Source organism: Protopterus annectens, chromosome 8.part1 (assembly GCF_019279795.1).
Source record: "Protopterus annectens isolate FY-2018-M chromosome 8.part1, PAN1.0, whole genome shotgun sequence".
Taxonomy (NCBI): domain Eukaryota; kingdom Metazoa; phylum Chordata; order Ceratodontiformes; family Protopteridae; genus Protopterus; species Protopterus annectens.
The window spans coordinates 149,955,456-149,973,367 of NC_056742.1; the positions used below are offsets into that span (position 1 = coordinate 149,955,456).

Here is a 17,912-nt window from a genome sequence, read left to right on the forward strand (position 1 = left end):
TATTGTATCCGGGAACTACGATTTCATTGTTGTTATTGTTGGGTTTAGCCATGTCTCTGTTAATATTACAATATCAGGAGAATTGAGGAAGAGTAGAGCATGCAAATCATGAACTTTATTTCCAGTGCTTCTTACATTAATAATAAAGAGGAGAAGGGAAGACTTGTTTTCTAGTGTAATAGTCCAGGGTTGAATGTGATAGAGCTGCTTACAATATTATGTTGAGGAATGGGACCAGGATTAGGGTGCAAGTCCCAGGAGCAGTTTAATTGCTTAATAAGGTGTAAAAGGAGTTTGGCAAGCTTGTTTTGTAGTTTGGCATGTTTTTGACAGGCTTGGAATGTGGTTGCTAGAAGTTGGAATTTGTTTGCATGGTAATCTATGTGGCTAGTATAGAAAGGGGTTGGAGCTATAGTATAGTTTAATGGTCTATTCAGGTGGGATAATGAAGAGGTTTGCCAAGGAGGGGAATTGGTAGATTGTAGTGGAGTATAATATGAGTTGAGGGAGTATGAGTAATAGCAGTGAGCTAGTGATGATGTGTGGGGCTGTTAGGTGTAAGTGTTTCTTATTAAGGTGAAGCATTTTATTAGGGTACTTTGATAATTTAGAATGTAGAGTGTAATTCATGTAATAAAGTTGGTGGCTGATATACTATATGAGTAGTGTTTCATGTGTGGGTAAAATGGTTATGAAATTGCAGGGGGGGGGTGGTGATTTTTTGATTTAAGTGCTAAGTGAAGAGTACGGGTGTTTAGAGTAGATTTAGTTATTTGACCTAATTAGTTGAAGTCTGGGTTGTGACTGGCTGTCATTATATGGGTGAGTTTGAAAAGTATAAATCTAGTTGAAGTGGGGATGGGTGGGAATGGGAATAAAGTAGGGGAGTGAAGTGAGCCAGAGTGTAACGGGTTAGACCAGTTTGCAGCAGGCTAAGTTAAAAAGAAAGACAATCAGGGGAACAAAAAAAAAAGAAAGCTTGTGTTGTATGTTGAAAACACCAGAGTAGTACAGGTGAGTGGAGTTATAAACAGCAGGTCACTGTAAGCAAAGTAGTGACAGGAAGGGGAGGACAAGTTTGTTAAAAGAGAGAATCAGCAGTAAAGGGTAGATAGAAAGATAGAAATAGTGCAATGGGGGGAGGACAAAGAGAACAAATGCAAAGGTGGAAGTAGTACAGCAGGGGAATAGGTTTTAAAGTTTGGTGATGCGCTAGGAGCCATACACATACAAAATAATAGCTTAAAGTAAGTGGAGATAGAAACATACACTAGCAGCTGCTGTAAATATGCAGAATCATACAGGCAGCTTTGAGGAAGGAATGTTGCTTCTGCAGAGTAGACGAGAGATCGGGTTTGATGATTAATGTTTTAAATGCCTAGAAAAAAAGAAAACAGGAAGAATCGATTGAAGTTAAGTGAGAGCCAAAATGAAACATTTCTGATGTATTAAAGAGACTACAGAGAGATTGGGTGGCCGTAACAGGGTGGGAGAAGGAAAATAAAGTATAACTTGAGCTTTACAGAGAAGAAAGACAGTACTTTAGCATGTAGAAGAGATCATAGAAGGTATACAGAGGCTAAACAAGAGATGGGAGAAAGGGATGAGGGAAAGCAGGAGATGTATAATAGTAGAGGTAGCAGGAAGGTAGATGAATTGACATATTTAAATCAATTTAAATATCATTACACATTGCAAAAAAGAAAAAAATATATATATACACATATATGGATTCACTTTAGAAGCTCGAAATACTAAATATCAAAATTCAGTATTTTGAGCCCATAAAGTGGAATCCTGAAAACAGCGAAACCTCAGATGCGTGAAATTCAAAACTTCGCATACCGAGGTTTTGAATTAGCACTCCTGGTGTTTCGCTGTGGTTATAGATTCAGGAAAGTGTTGATGTGTTAAGGGTTTTGGGTAGGGGCTGTGGTGTGTGTTAGTGTGTTTTGTTGCTGTGATGTGTGTGTGCGAGGAGAATGTAGCTTGTGTGGTGGTGCTTTGTGTGTGTTTGCATGTAGTGCGACCTCGGAGTTAGAATATTTAAGTAGATGGGTGTGGGGGGCACAGTACAGAGCTTGTGTGTGTGTTTGGGGAGGAGGGTGTGTGTTTGTGGACAGCGGAAGCACTAATTCAAAATCTCCAGTATGCGAGATTTTGAATTTCGTGCTTCTGAGTTTTCGTTCTTGTTAGGTTTCAACTTTATAGTCTCAAAATACTGAATTTCGACATTTCAGTATTTTGAGGATATAAATTGAATCCATATACATATATATATATATATAGACAGATAGATATGAGTCTACTTCTAAATTTCAAAGTTTTTAAACTTCCAATTTTTTATGGTCGAGACCATAAGATCAAAGTTTAGAAACTTCAAACTGTTTAAATGGAGATCACAGAACTGCATGGAATGGAATATTTACCACTTTTCTTATTACAGTGTAGTCTTGGAGTTGGTGTATTTAATTAGCAGGGGGTGTGAGGGGTTACTCCCATGTAAAAACATTAAAAAAAAGTATTTTATTTTTTTTTTTATTTACATTTTGAAGTTTCAAAACTTCGAATTCACAGTCTCAACCATAAGAAATTCAAAGCTTTGAAACGTTGAAATTTAGAAGTAAAGCCACATATATATATATATATATATATATATATATATATATATATATATATAGGTCCCCTTTAAAACATCTAAAACCCATAACATCTAATTTCATAACAACTAACACTTCAAATCGCAAGAAAATAACATACCCTCCACATATAACGACATCAAACTACCAAACACACTTTTTACTACGTTTCTGCAGGGGGGGCTTGATACAGTGGGGTTAGGAAATTAACTTTTTCCCATTGTAGTGCGATCTTGGAGTTAGTATATTTAATTTCCGGGGGTGTGGGGGTGCAGGGGGCTTGCCCCCTACAGAAATGTAGTAAAAAGTGTGTTTGGTAGTTTGGTGTCATTATATGAGGAGGGTGTGTTATTTTTTTGTGATTTGTAGTGTGAGATGTTATGAAATTCAATGTTATGGGTTTTAGATATTCTGGTCTCAGTGTTATGAAATTAGATGTTATAGCTTTTAGATGTTTTGAAGTAGACCTATAGATATATATATATATATATATATATATACACACACACACACACACACACATATATGTATGTATATATATATATATATATATATATATATACACACACACACACACACACACACACACACACACACACACACACACACACACACACACACACACATATATTTGTGTGTCTATGTGCTTGTATATGTTATCGATTGTTATGAAATTACAAACACAATGAGAACACACAATTAACTTCATTCACCATTTTAAATTCTATATTCTATTCTGATCCATTTTCCCAATAAAGGAAAGCTGTCCACCTTTAAAGTATTTTATCAGCTTTTACAGAACACATATGATGCTGCATTTTTAAAATTCTACTTTCAGCTTTAGCTCATCATCTAAAAGCAAATTTTAAGAGATTTGACAATTTTAATGCCAGCACAGTCTCAAAACCAAAGTTCCTGTACTCAGGCTCTGTCTAATGATAATGTAGATGACTTCACAAAACAAAGTCACCACTGGCTTGTCTGTTGAATGATTTGTGTTGGCTTTCACTTTCACAGGTAGTTACTAGGCTATTGGACAAAGAGACTTTTTAACTTTACCAAAATAATACTAATGTGTTAATACCACAAGGAGTTTTGTGGCTATGATATAGGCTCGTAAACATCAAGCATTCATAGGCTGCCCCTGTCCATTAGGGGCATAGGTGTCAAATCAGGGGTAAATTTCCCAGGTTACATTTGAATAAGAATTAGGACTGAGCGTTGCTTTACATGGATGTGAAGCCTGTTCCAGAGGAGGTTTAATCTTTCAGACACATATCTGATCCTCCTGCATGCCCAGTTTATGTCACAGATGAGGTTTAAATCCTTAGAACAAGTATTTCTGATACTAGTTGTTTGCAGATGTGCAAAAATCCAGTACTGTGGGATCAGAGCATGCCTTGTAGGTTAGGCAGAGATCACCATGCAGTAGTCTGTAGGAGGCCAAGAACAGGGATATGGTTTTGAGATGGTCCACATAGGACTTGTTATTTTCTCCATGTATTCTTTTTGCGAGGAACCCTTTTGTCTGTTTCAAGTGCCTGGTCAGGTACATACTGAAGAACCAAAGGATGGTTTCTACACAATGATTGGTCTGATATAAGCTGAGTACAGTAGAACAATGACCTCTGCTGTACCACTATAAAGTGGAACAATGACCTCCTATTACCTAGATACCATGCCCTTACTCATAAGTTGTGCATTGTAGAATGATTTCCATACCACAATAGACACGTGGTGGTGAAAGACCAGGTTACTATGAACATGCATTCTCAGATCCCTGACCGCTGGGTCTACTTTTAGATTTATATTATCAATGCGGTAATAACCAGGGGTGTTTGTCATTCCAAAGTATACTATTATGCATTCTTTTTGCATTGAGGTTTAGTCCATGGCTTTGTATCAAGACTTCTTGAAGGGTATCTGTGTCTTTAGGACATTCATTGACCACACCGAATTTGCAGTCATCTGTGAACTTGGTCAGCCAGAGGCCACTGGCATGTCTTGACTTCAGAGAAGTAGATGGTAAAAAGGAGAAACCCCAGCAACATTCCCTGTAGGATTCCACTAGGGACTGGCTCTCTTGGGGAGGTGAATTCCCTTATCCTATACCATCCTTTTATATCTACCAGTGAACCACCTGGCTATCCATCTGGTGATATATGAGTTTATGCCTAATTTTGTAAGTTTATCTACAATATTCGAGTAAGGTATTGTGTTGAATGCCTTGGTCAGGTCAAGCTTTAGTGACCTTTTTGATGATGTACATCAGGTTAAGAAAGCATGACCTGCCTTTGACAAACCCAAACTGCTTACAGTCCATTGTCTGTAGGTTTCCAATGTCATTGTTTATCAGATCCATGAAAATTCTTTCCTTGACCTTGCATGTGAGACTAGTCAAACTTATGGCACTGTAATTTCCTGGATCCATGGAAGACCCACATTTGTATAGAGGGCTAACCTTTGCCATCTTCCATTCATGTAACACAAAGCCTATCTGGTGGCTGTGGTTAAATAGGAACTCTAGCGGGCCTGACATGTAATGTTTCATGCTATTTAGGAGGCATCCTGGAATTTTGTCAAGGCCATTAAAGCAGTACAGTCAGTCTTGATACAGTGGGGACCTGCTCCCTAGTGATGGTTGGTGGAGGCATGATGAGAGGGGGGAATTTCCTGGGGGGGTGGCTGAATGAGGGTGATGGGGATAAAACTGTAGCTAAATTTATTGGCTGTCAGATATAGTATATCCTCTGGCTCTGTAGAGGTGGTTCCATTCACCATTAGTTTGGCACTTTGTTGGTCTATGACCATACCTGAAGAAAATCTTATGGCTGTCCTTAGTTTGGGAGTCTATTTTTATCTCAAATTTGGCTTTGGTGATCTTAATTAGTTCTCTGAGTTGATAGTTCACATTGATGGGGGAGCTTTTTCCTTGCTGGACAACTTTCTTCCTGCTTTTGGACATGATTTTCTTTCTTTTGTTATAAAACCTCTTTATGCTGAGATTCCACCAGGGTGGCTTGTTTTTGGAGGTGTTGTTTGTTTATTTCAGGTGCTTCTAACTTTCTCTTTACAGCCATTTACATAATTGTACATGGTCTCTGTGAACTAGTCCACATACACAGTTGTATTCTTAAGGTTTGGGGGGGCTTGGAATTTTGCTAGACAGTCACTTAGTAGGAGGTAGTTAGTCTTGGAATACTGTTTAAATGTTTTGGGGTTAGCTGAGGTCCCTGACTTAATTTTAGTTTCAGAGGAGATATTCTGTGGTCCAAAATGACCAAAGAGGACATTACATTAGGGGAAGGAGAACATTCCCCCATGTTTGTGAGGACCAAGTCAATGATACTTGTGTTCCTGGTGGGCATTGAGACTAACTATTCCAGTGTGTTTGTGATAACAAAGTTCAGGAATCTCTGGGCCTGCATGCTTGAGGTCATGTATGATTCCCAGTTAATGTTGGGGTAGTTAAAGTCACCTATGAATATATTGCTGGGTAGAATGGGGAGTGCCTCCAGTTTGTTCAAGTATGAGGCATGGGGTTCCTGTGTCATGGAGCATATAGCTTCTAAAGCTAGAGTATGGTATGGGACTTATGGTAAGCTGCCCATGGATAAGTGTGTAATACTGTTTGACCAGCCTTCAGATCATATCTCTTAACTGTCCATATTTATGCAGAGTATCCAGATTTTTGCATCTTATTTTTGGTCTGTTCCTCATAAAATTTAGGGATTTTTGACAAATCATTGAGGATCGATGTCACTAAATAATAGCAGACACTTGAGTTTCAGACTTCATCATACCGCTTAACTGTCCAGATTTTCACAGAATGTCCAGATTTTTGCCTCATATTTTGGGCTGTTCCTCATAAAAAGTTGTGTTTTTTTGGCAAATCACTGAAGATTAAAGTCGCTAAATAATTACATACATTTGAGTTTCAGACTTAGTGTACTTCAGAAAATGCATGCTACCACAAATCATTTTATTCTAGCAACTTTTTTAAGTTTATAAGAGCAATATTCAAAATCTGTCCCTAGCTTTGGACTTTTGCCCCCCCCCCCCCATTATTTTAGTCTCTGTCCATATTTCTTCTGCTAATAGGTTGAGAGGTATGGATTTCATATCATTCAGAAAAATGCATACTTGCACAAAATCCTTTAGTGTATTAATTTTCTAAAGTTTATAAGAGCAATATTCAAAAACTGTCCTTATTTTTGGGACTTTACCTCTTCCCCCATTATGTTTGGCTTTATCCAGATTTCCTGCACTTACAGGATGAAAAGTATGCTTGAAGTGTGCTCGTGTTTGATGTAAATTGAGATTCCTCCACCTTTAAACCTTACCTGTGTAGTAGCTAGTCCAAATGTGTGGAAGACATTATAGGCAAGCTGTAGCCCAAGTCTCAGTAACTGTACATATGTCTACTTTCTCCAGTATGAGGAAAACTTCCAGGAGTGGAGTTTCTTGCATAGACTCCTTGCATTGAGCAGTAACACCTTCATATTTTTCTGAGTCAGTTTAGCTATGTCAGTAGGTTTATCAAGATGGAACTGCCTAAAAAAAGCACTTTGGGGTGGACAAGGTTTTAACCAATATTTGAAAACCTAGGGCAGACTGGTGCAGAGTACTGATTATCCCTATTAAAGCAGTGTGGTCTGTCCACTATATCCTCCCAGGCAGACAAATATTGCCCCCCCCTTGGAATAACACCAGAAAATACGCCAATTATTAAAGGCAGTTATCTTGTATTTGTACTGTGGCATCATCCTTAGAGATGGCAATATACTACTCAATGCTAGGCTCATACCGACCTGTTAAGCACAGTCTCAGAGTTCTATCATATCTATCTTCATATAATCCAGGGAGGTACAACTCAGGTCATTTACACCCACATGAACTATGACATAGTCACACTGGAACTTATGGTGGAATGACTTGTATGTATGCGAGATCAAGAGGATCCTGGCTCCTGACAACAAGCTGACCATGACACTCCCCTTGCTAAGCCTGGTAACTGGACATATGTGTGCCTCACAATAGAATCTCCTATGACTAAAGTATTGTGTTTTGTGGTGGTTTGCCTTATGGGCTTAGAAGTTAAAATACCTTGTGATGCCTTTTTATCCTTCTTGTTGTCTTAGCAGAGTGGTTTTGAGGTTCCTGAGGATACTTATTTTGTTTGATTTGTCTGGGAGGCCTTTGCAGTTTTGGAAGATTGCATTTAAGAGCCTCGGCATATGTGGCTCTGTGTGTCTGGTTCATACCATATGTGTCGGGTGTGTTATTGACAACTTGCTTGATGTTTGTGTTGGTAAGTGAGGGCTTTGCCTCCAGTGACATCGTGTAACTACATCTCTCACATACCATGCCAGTTTGCTTTAGAATTAGGTAGTAATTAGTAAGCATGAGACAACTGCTAAATTGCCTAAGGATGCCCAAATCCACCAAGCTGGCTGCAGAGATAGTAGGAAAGTGCAAATCCATGGGTGTAGCTCCTTACTTTGGGTTTTATTATGTGTGGATGGTACAAGAAAGGTTAATGGCTGCCTACTGGGCTCTTACGTGTGGTTGCAGGGGTGTGCTCCTCAATGTGAAAGCCAATTGCTCATTGCATACTTGAGTATAAGGATACTTCCAGTCTGAGCATTTCTGTTTTCAGGACTTCAGCCTGTGTATCTCTGCCATTCAGGCTCTTGTCCCCAAGACTTTGCTTTCTAACTCTTTGTCAGTGTCTTCTTTTTCTCAGCAGCAGCTTCTCTTTTCTTTATCTTTAGCACTTCCTTTTCTAAGAATAGAGCCAGGCCTCCTTCACACTGAGCAAATGTACAAGTTGTTTCTCCCACACTGCCTCAAGACTGCAGCTCCACATATTCCACACTACTCACTGGGAGTATACCACAGTATTGTTAACACCGTTTTACTCTGGTTTTGTGCAACTGGATAATGTTGTTTAAGCTCTGAATAATAAAATGAAATTGACCTTGAGATGCACTAAATGTAAATATTTTGTTTTACTAGAGTCATGGTTATGTGAGAAGACTAGTTTACTTGCTTATACATATCTTACCCTTGTACATAAGCTTCATCTGCGAGATGTTCATCGTTAGTTCTTCTTTAGCTGCATGAAATGAACTCTGTGGTAGAAGACAGCAAAACGATAGTATATAGTGCTGCTGGACTGTACTTTGAACATTTGTTACTTGTTTGCCTTCTAGGTTGGCCCAAAGACGACTGCTTCAAGTACACAGTGCCTCTGTAACCACCTAACGTTCTTTGCCAGTTCGTTCTTTGTGATGCCCAATGTCATTGACGTCAGTAAGACTGTGGAATTATTTGCAACATTTGTTAACAATCCTGTAGTGGTCACTACTGTTGGAAGCATCTTTCTGCTATATATCCTTGTTGTTGTATGGGCAAGAAGAAAAGATATTCAGTATTCTTCCAAAGTAAGTCAAGCAAAAATATTATTTTAAAGAAGTTACCGAATAGTGCATTGTGCTTCAGTATGCATAATTTAAAATGCTGACTATTCAGAAAAAAGAAAAAAAAACTCCAGGACAAAGGATGCCAATTTCAGGGCTGCTTAATATACAGGATCATAGACAGACAAGAGATGCATTACAAAAGGTTGCTAAATAAGAATAAAAGGCATCTATGATGGCTTCACATTTTGTATTCAGTGGAACATTAAGGGATCTTAGTCATGAGATTACTGAGATTAGTCATGAGATTTAGATAAATCGTGTAATTGGAAAAAAATTGAAAGTTGCATTCAGTTGTGGATTTCTGTGCTGTATTTTGTACAAATAATTTCTGCCATTTTTCAAAACAATAAAATAATAATAAAAGAATTACATAACCTCCATAAGGCTCTCCAGGGATTTACCTGAAAGTGCTTTCTGGTATTGTACAGAATTAAAAGTTTTATTCAGACCATTTATTTCAGAAGTAAAACCATTAAAATATAAAACTACTGGAAGCAATGTATGAACCTCCTTTAACCTGTAGACATCAGGTTTTGTACTATATGTAATTCCAGAATAAGTTGTCACACTTGCATTTTTACCTCAACGTGACCCCTTGTGCTTGAGCTTTGCTCTTGAGGTGAATTTCTTGACATCTCTGTCTTGATTACATAATAACTCAGTTATGATCAGTGATCCAATCAAAATCCGCTATATTATTGAAAGAGTATTAATAACAATAAGGAAGTCGATATTACATGGACAATAACATTTTAACAGCATAGCCAATGATACATTTAAAATTTATACATAATAATATCCTAAAAAGCAACCTTAAATATTTAATTTGAATTTTTGAAGTATGAAATTTGCCAGATGACTAAATGCCTAAGATGAAATATAGCTGTGAATAGTTGAAGAGTCTTTGCTCAATACACATCATCAACAGCAACTTGTCAAATGAACAGAAAATCTTGCAGTGTAGCAGAGAAGGAAGGTATCCTTTAATTCCCATTTTAACCCAGGAACACACCGTCATTGCAGCTAATTCCCTGAACTAGTTACTGTTTCCTTTCCAGGACATGATATATCTGCCTTTATTTACATTGTTTCACAATAATGTGCCTTAATTAAGCAACAAAATCATTTCTCAAACATGCAAGCCTTCCCACTTGTTATGTCATATGTTAATAGGTAGTTACCAGCATACAGTCCAAGAGACCATTAAAGAACCTAGCCCAAATTTCTAATTGCTGCTAACTACTGTCTGGTTAAATGACTTGCTCAAGGTCACACATTTGGCAAATGATAGCTGAGGGAATCAAACCCTGCACCTCAGGAAATAGCTCGTTATCAGCTCACAGCCTTGATTCTACATGCAATGTGCAGTCATTCATCATTAACATATGCAACTATCCCTGTTTAAGACAAAAGAAAGGCACCATATATATGAGGCCTACAGTAGGACACAAATATAATAATCAGCTACCCACATCTTTACTCCTCTGCCTCTTTTAGAGAGCTATAGCTTAAGCTCCTAATTAAGATATTCCCTGGGATACATTAACAATTTTGTACGCTTTATGTTAAGTCTACATGATTTAAGCATGCTGCGAAATGCCAGAAGTCTAAATCTCAAAATGCACGCACTCGAGGCCCTTCTCAGTATGGAGAACATCGATGTCTGTGCTGTAACTGAAACCTGGTTCAAGGCTCCTGAGAGCACCCCGGCACTATTATAGCAATAACCCACGCCTGGGTGTGGGTAATGCTGGATTTACCCACGGTTGGCGTGGTTTCGCCCGAGGGACCAAACAAAGCCAACCGTGGGTAAATACAGCATTACCCACACCCAGAAGTGGTTATTATTATATAATGACATTATTTAAGAAAAGAAATAATTACTTTTCTTAAATAATGGCATTGTATAATGCCTCTTTACTGCCCTTCCGCAGCTGTCTGGTATTCTGCGGCAGTTCTGATGTACCGCGCATGCCTACGCAGTACATCAGAGCTGTGGGCAAAAGCACTGTTTCGCTATGTTAAATGGGTTTAACATAGCGAGACAGCTTTAAAATAAGCAACGGAGATCTCCGTTGCTTATTATAAAGCTGTCTCGCTATGTTAAACCCATTTAACATAGCGAAACAGTAAAAAGCAACGGAGATCTTGCGATCTCCATTGCTTTTATTTTTTTTAAGCTGTCTCGCTATGTTAAATGGGTTTAACATAGTGAGACAGCTTTAAACCCATTTAATATAGCGAGACAGCTTTAAAAAAAAAGTAACGGAGATCGCAAGATCTCCGTTGCTTTTTACACACTGTGTCGCTATGTTAAAGGAGTTTAACATAGCGAGACAGCTTTAAAAAAAGCAACGGAGATCTCCGTTGCTTTTTTTAAACCTGTCGCTATGTTAAACTCTTTTAACATAGCGAGACAGTGTTTTATACTAACAGAAAAAGTCCGGGCGACCGGACCTTTTTCCATTAGTATATTGAGGGATTTACAACGGGCACGCTGGTTGGGCTGGCCAATCAGCGTGCACGTTTTAGGGGAGGAATTGTATAATAGGTTTTACCTCATATCATGCGTTCCGGCCCCAAAACCCGGACCACACCACAAAAGGAGGGGGTGTATCCATATTCATAAAGGATACCCACACCTCCAGGTTGGTGGCAACGCACGAAGCTTTGGAAACCATCCAGGTGCAACTAACCATAGGCAAAACTGCTCTACAAATTGTAGCATGCTACAGGCCACCCTCTCAAACTCAGGAACCCCACACAGCCTTCCTGAAGACACTAGAGGGTATAAATGTATCTCCAAACACCATCATATTGGGTGACTTCAACTACCCGAATATAGACTGGGGACATTACTCAAGCCCTAACTTTCTAGCCCAACGGTTCCTGGAGTTCATAAATTCAAATGCCATGGAACAGCTAGTCACTGTTCCCACGAGAGGAGAAAATATACTAGATCTCATTATCACAAACATGGGGACAAAATGCTCCACACCGGAAGTATATCCCTCATTGGTGAGATCTGATCATAAACTAATCTCACTGGAAATCCACATCCCACCCCCACCCCAAACAAAAAAGACCACAGTGAAGAACTTCTCTAAAGCAAACTTCACACTACTCAAGACTGGTGTGGTATCCTTCAAGGCCCCTGAGCCAGTGGAAACCACAACCCAAGCTGCGGAAGCCCTTACAAATGCCTTCTATGAACACCTCCAGCGCTGCATGGATCAGGCAATCCCAAATAAAACCAAGACTCTTTCCACAAAGGGCAAACGTCCAGTCTGGTGGACCCCAGCCATTAACAAACTTTACAATAAGAGGAGAAAGCTATTACATGATAGAACAAAATCCATAAAAGGGAAGTCACCCCTGATCATTATTAGTAAAATAATATGAGCACTCATAAAATCAACTAAGGCCAATTTTGAGAGAAAAATTGCCATGGATTCAAAGGACAATCATAAGGCCTTTTTCAGCTATGTTAGGAACCTGGGTGGAAACTCCCAGATATGCTCAGAATTAGTCCAAAATGATACAAAAATCACTGAACCCACAGAAATTGCCAACATACTGGCAGACAGGTTCAGTGCAAACTTCACCCCCCCCCCCCCAAAGGAGGGATAACTATCCCAGCGGAGTGTAGCCTCCCAGGCATCTCAAATGCGCAGGTGAAAGCTGCTCTCTAAAGCTAAAACACAGCATCAATGGGACCGGATGGTGTCCCCGGCTGTGTGCTACACAAGCTAAATGAGGAATTAAACCCACACATAAGGCAGCTGTTTAATCTCAGCCTTACCACAGGATACGTGCCCAAGGAGTGGCGTATGGCAACTGTGGTCCCACTCCACAAAGGCGGTGCCTCTACGGACCCTGGTAATTACCGCCCCATAAGCTTAACAAGTCTAGTCTGCAAAGCTATGGAGAGGATCATAATGGAGCTCATAAACAAAGATAAAGGGGACTTGCAGACATTGGACCCGACCCAGTTTGGCTTCGTCAAGGGCAGATCATGCCTTTTGAACTTGGTCGACTTCTTCGAAACAGTCACTAAGGCCATTGATGAGAGAAAGGCAGTCCATACAGCCTACCTTGACCTTGCAAGGCTTTCGACACAATACCCCACTTGGGTATTGTAGAAAAACTTACCAGCTTAAATGTAAACCCATATGTCACAAGATGGGTTGCAAACTGGCTTAAGGACAGAACCCACAGGGTTAGAGTTGCTGGCGCTATGTCAGACTCCAGGCCGGTCACAAGTGGTGTCCCACAGGGCTCGGTCCTTGGCCCCCTATTGTTCGGCATCTACTTCTCAGAAGTACAGGCCAACATGGGAGGACTTTGGCTGACAAAGTTTGCAGATGACTGCAAACTGGGCGCCATAGTGGAAAGTGCATCGGACACGGATATCCTTCAGAAGGGACTCACAGAAACAGACAGCTGGTGCCAGAGCCATGGCCTGAAGTTAAACGCCAAAAAATGTATAGTCATACCCTTCGGGAAAAACAAGGTAACCCCAAGCTACCATATAGGCGGCAATCCACTAAGCACAGAAGAGGTTATCAGGGACCTGGGGACCCAGGTTGACAGTGGCCTTTCTTTTGACACTCACGTTGCTAAAGTGGTTAGAAAGACCTTCTACATTGCCCACCTGATCATGAAGGGATTCACATCCAGATCTAGTGAGGTCATTGTTCCCCTGTACTCTTCACTTATCAGACCAATGATCGAGTACAATGCCCCATTCGGGATGTATCTCACCCGACATCTGCAGCAATTAGAGAGACCCCAAAAGTTCCTCACCAAAAGGATAAAGGGACTCCAAAATCTGTCATATGCTGCCAGATTGAAGAAACTCCAGCTCTATTCAGTCGCATACCGCCTGCTCAGAGGTGACATGTGCCTGACATACAAGGCCATGTCCAACCCGGAATTAATGGACATGCTCCACCTCAAAAATCCAAATCCACCAAAACCACTAGAGCAAGTGACTTAAACCTTAGCACGGATATAAATAGGACGTGCTGGAGGGATAGATTTATCACTCAGAGACTCCCTATGCTGTGAAATAAAATCCCGGTCCATGTGAGGCAGAGCACCTCGCTGGCTCTGTTCAAGAGAAATCTTGACCTGTGGATGGGAGATCGTAGGTTTACCCCGGGAATCATCTCTGTGTCACTGCTGGACAGAGGCACAACAAACTAATGGGTACAGTATTTTTTCATATAAGGGGTGGCGTAAGCCACAAAACTTTGGGCTAGGCTTATAAATGCCTTAGGGCAGATAGCCTAGTATAAACCTATGAACCTATGCATGTTAGCAAGATTAGCAGGAGCACTCATTAAATATGCCTACTGCTCATCAAGTTTATACATTTATCAGCACCTTTTCATGACCAGCAGAAGTATTGGTGGCCATGAAAAGGTGCAGGGAAGCTTGAGCACACAGATATAAGCAGAAGGCAAACCTAGTAATCCAGTACATCCGAACAGCTTATAGAAAGTAAGGGCAAGTTGACTGAATAAATTAAAATGAAGACGTTAAATGGGGAGAATGTACACAGAATACATGAGGATTATTGTAGAAATAAGTAAGAGGGGAGGGTAAACAGGGAAAATGTACTCAGAGAATGCAGTCAAATGTGCTTATATCACAAAGAGCATTTTTAACATAAATACTTTCACATTGATGTGATAACAATTAATCCTGTTCACAATTCTTGACCGATGCACATAAATAAAATTGAACATGCTAACAAAGGATGTGAGAGGGACACAAAGCAACAGTAAAACAAAGGGGAGAAATGTGATACAAATGTTAATAAAATGCTGAGTTGAGATAACAGTCAGAAAGGATAGTAGATACAAAGGGAATATTTGCACAGACTGCAGTTATTGCATATGAGATGTATACACAGGGAATTTCTGCTAATGGACAGTACTGCTGTATTCTGCACTTCATCATGTATAAACAAGAAGAAATGAACCATACAGCTGTTGTGCCATGCACATCAGAAAGGGAAATGTTATTGTCATTTGCAACCATACTCAGCCATGGTGATGCAGCGGTTAGTGTTGTTGCCTCACAACAAGAAATTCGCTGATTCAATCCTTGTCTGGATGCCTTCTGTGCAGAGTCTGCATGTCCTCACTGTGGCTCAATGTGTTTTAAAGACATTCACTAAGTGCATATGTGTGTGTGCCTTTTGTGAAGGTTAGGTGCCAGGCTGGCAACTCAACATCATAAAAACTCCACTGCCAATCAATCTGCGGACCAGTGATCCACTGTGGTGACCCCTAATGGGAGAAGCCAAAAGAAAGTTTGTTCTCATTTGCAACAACAGAAATGAGTGTATATTAACTTAAAACAATGTGTATTACACAAGCATGTGTTGCATATTCATGCAAATGCTAATCAGTGATATAATAACACTCAAAAGGCAAAAGTCACAAATGACAACACAAATCTCATGACATGTCATTTAGTTCAAGGTCCCCAGTCGTAAATGTTGTACATTTTCTACATCATTATACTGGGCATGCTCACAAGGAATTATGATGATAGCAAGTAAACAACAGCAACACAAAAAAGTGTAATAAAACAAGACCAATCATGCTTTCTGATGATCTTGCAGCATGCCATACAGTAAGAAATGTTATGTAAGCTCTCATGTCCTATAAAGTTCTACAATGTGAAGAAAAGATTTATAGTGATGCATAAATGTTTGGATAAAGACATTCAATACAGAGCATTATTATTTGGAAAATAAGTAATGCCTGTGAGCAAACAATGACATGCTCAACATATCCATCTTGCCAGACTCAAACACATGCCAGTACAGATATTAGCTGCATATTGACCATTAATGCCCCAGAAATAGGCATATTGTTTGCGTAATGAAGAACACCCTTGCCTCACAGCAAGAGGTTCTCCGGTTTCAATCCTTGGCTGGGGTGCCTTCTGTGCAGAGTCTGCATGTCCTCCCTGTGGTTATGTGGGTTTCCTCTGGGTGCTCTGGTTTCCTCCCACATCCCAAAGACATACTGCAGGTGGATTGGACACTCTAAATTGGCCCTAGGTGTGAGTGTGTGCGTGTCTGTGCCTTCTGTGGAAGGTTGGGCGCCGGGCTGGCAACTCTATACCGTAAAACTCCACTGCCAATCATGAGCGGACAAGGTGATCCACTGTGGTGACCCCTATCTGGGAAAAGCCAAAAGAAGAAGAATGAAGAACACCTTTGAAGGGCTTACAGTATTTTCCTATTGTTGTGAGTATGGATCCCCTACCTTGGAGCATATGGCCTTAAAAACGTGGCCCTCTGACTGTACCATAACTACTTTCTTTACCTAAGAAACTCCTGTCTGACACAGTTATCTTACAGATATTGCCAGATTCAAACCCCTGCCTATCACACTTCATAGTCTAGAGAGCTGTCTATTGACTGTGTCTGCCACATGATATAACAATGGAGCTTGTCACAAGTAACTGAAATTCATGCAGGAAGTAAGAAAGGACTTTTGATGATAATTTGTACAATATTAATTTTGTCAGAATGATGTAAAGAAGGTATCTATCTTAATGTTCATACAACTGTAAGCAGTCCAGTATCAATGTTTCTTGACCAAGGAAGATTTTCTGTTCTATTTGTTCACAGACTGTCCCAGAATTACACCACACTTTCTCTGTGTTGATATTCTATACTGTCAGTACTCAATGCATGCACCAGAGGAGTACTCACACCATGACATTCCCAGAACAATTGTTTCACTGCCATGAAAATTACAAAATGTGTTTATATTTGTTTGCCCAGCATACAATTAGATAATAATAACCTGATGCAGTGGTGTTTGTATAACATCAGTACATTCATGTAATGTTGCCCTTTGCTGGACTTGAACAGCAAGCTATGTAAATCCACTGACTAATAAAATGTGTATGACTCACATGCACAACAGTGGAATTCTTAACGCAACTGTGAGACTTAATCTATGTGAAATAATTATATCACATGATTGTATTGCAAACAATCTGTATGAGATAAAAGGGATGGGGAGGCCTCTCCCACTGTAATTGTACACATTATTACTATGGTAGACATCATTCATGCATAACAGTATAAGGACACATAATGATCACACAATGTGGGTTTTGAACACCTGACTCTATAATGACAGAAGCTGCATGATATTGTGAAGAATGAACATGACACAGTAGAATTGCTGTCACAATTGTGAAATATTTGGGTATTTGAAGGCTTTACATCATGTTATTGGTGCAAGGGATATGTGTGCCTACGATGCATTTAAAAGACTGTTGGTATATATCACACAACATTACCTGATGATAGGTATACCAACACACACGTGAAGCATAATGCAATCGACACTGTCACTGCCATTCTACCATAACAGTAACGACTGCATTACACGTGATGCATAATACAGTCATCATTTTGACGGCAGAATGACAATTATGCACAATGTGTAGATCATCACAGATTCAAACATTTGGTTTACTAAGTCAACAACTTACAGAACATTGTCTCATTTTTTCACTTCACGAGAAGGCTTAGTACTTTTCATCAAATGGCATAATCAGTATCAAATACATAATTCCCCTGTAAAAAATGAGCAGCCATTCTTGTAAGAGGAATCCCCATACATGTACACAGCAGATAGCTGGGAGATGACATTGTTACCTATATGCACATTCACAGTCATACTGATACAACTGAGTCTAAGGACTAATAGCTGCATTTGAAATGACTACCTAACACTACATTGTA

At 39.7% G+C, this 17,912-nt stretch overlaps 1 protein-coding gene across 1 annotated transcript in view; it reads left to right on the forward strand.

The window, feature by feature from the left end:
* Positions 1 to 17,912, forward strand: part of PKD1L2 (polycystin 1 like 2) — a 1,522,374-nt gene that overhangs the window by 898,301 nt on the left and 606,161 nt on the right. The window contains exon 28 of the mRNA XM_044081586.1: positions 8,855 to 9,085. Coding sequence (XP_043937521.1) covers positions 8,855 to 9,085 — 231 coding nt within the window. The remainder of the gene's footprint in view (positions 1 to 8,854; positions 9,086 to 17,912) is intronic.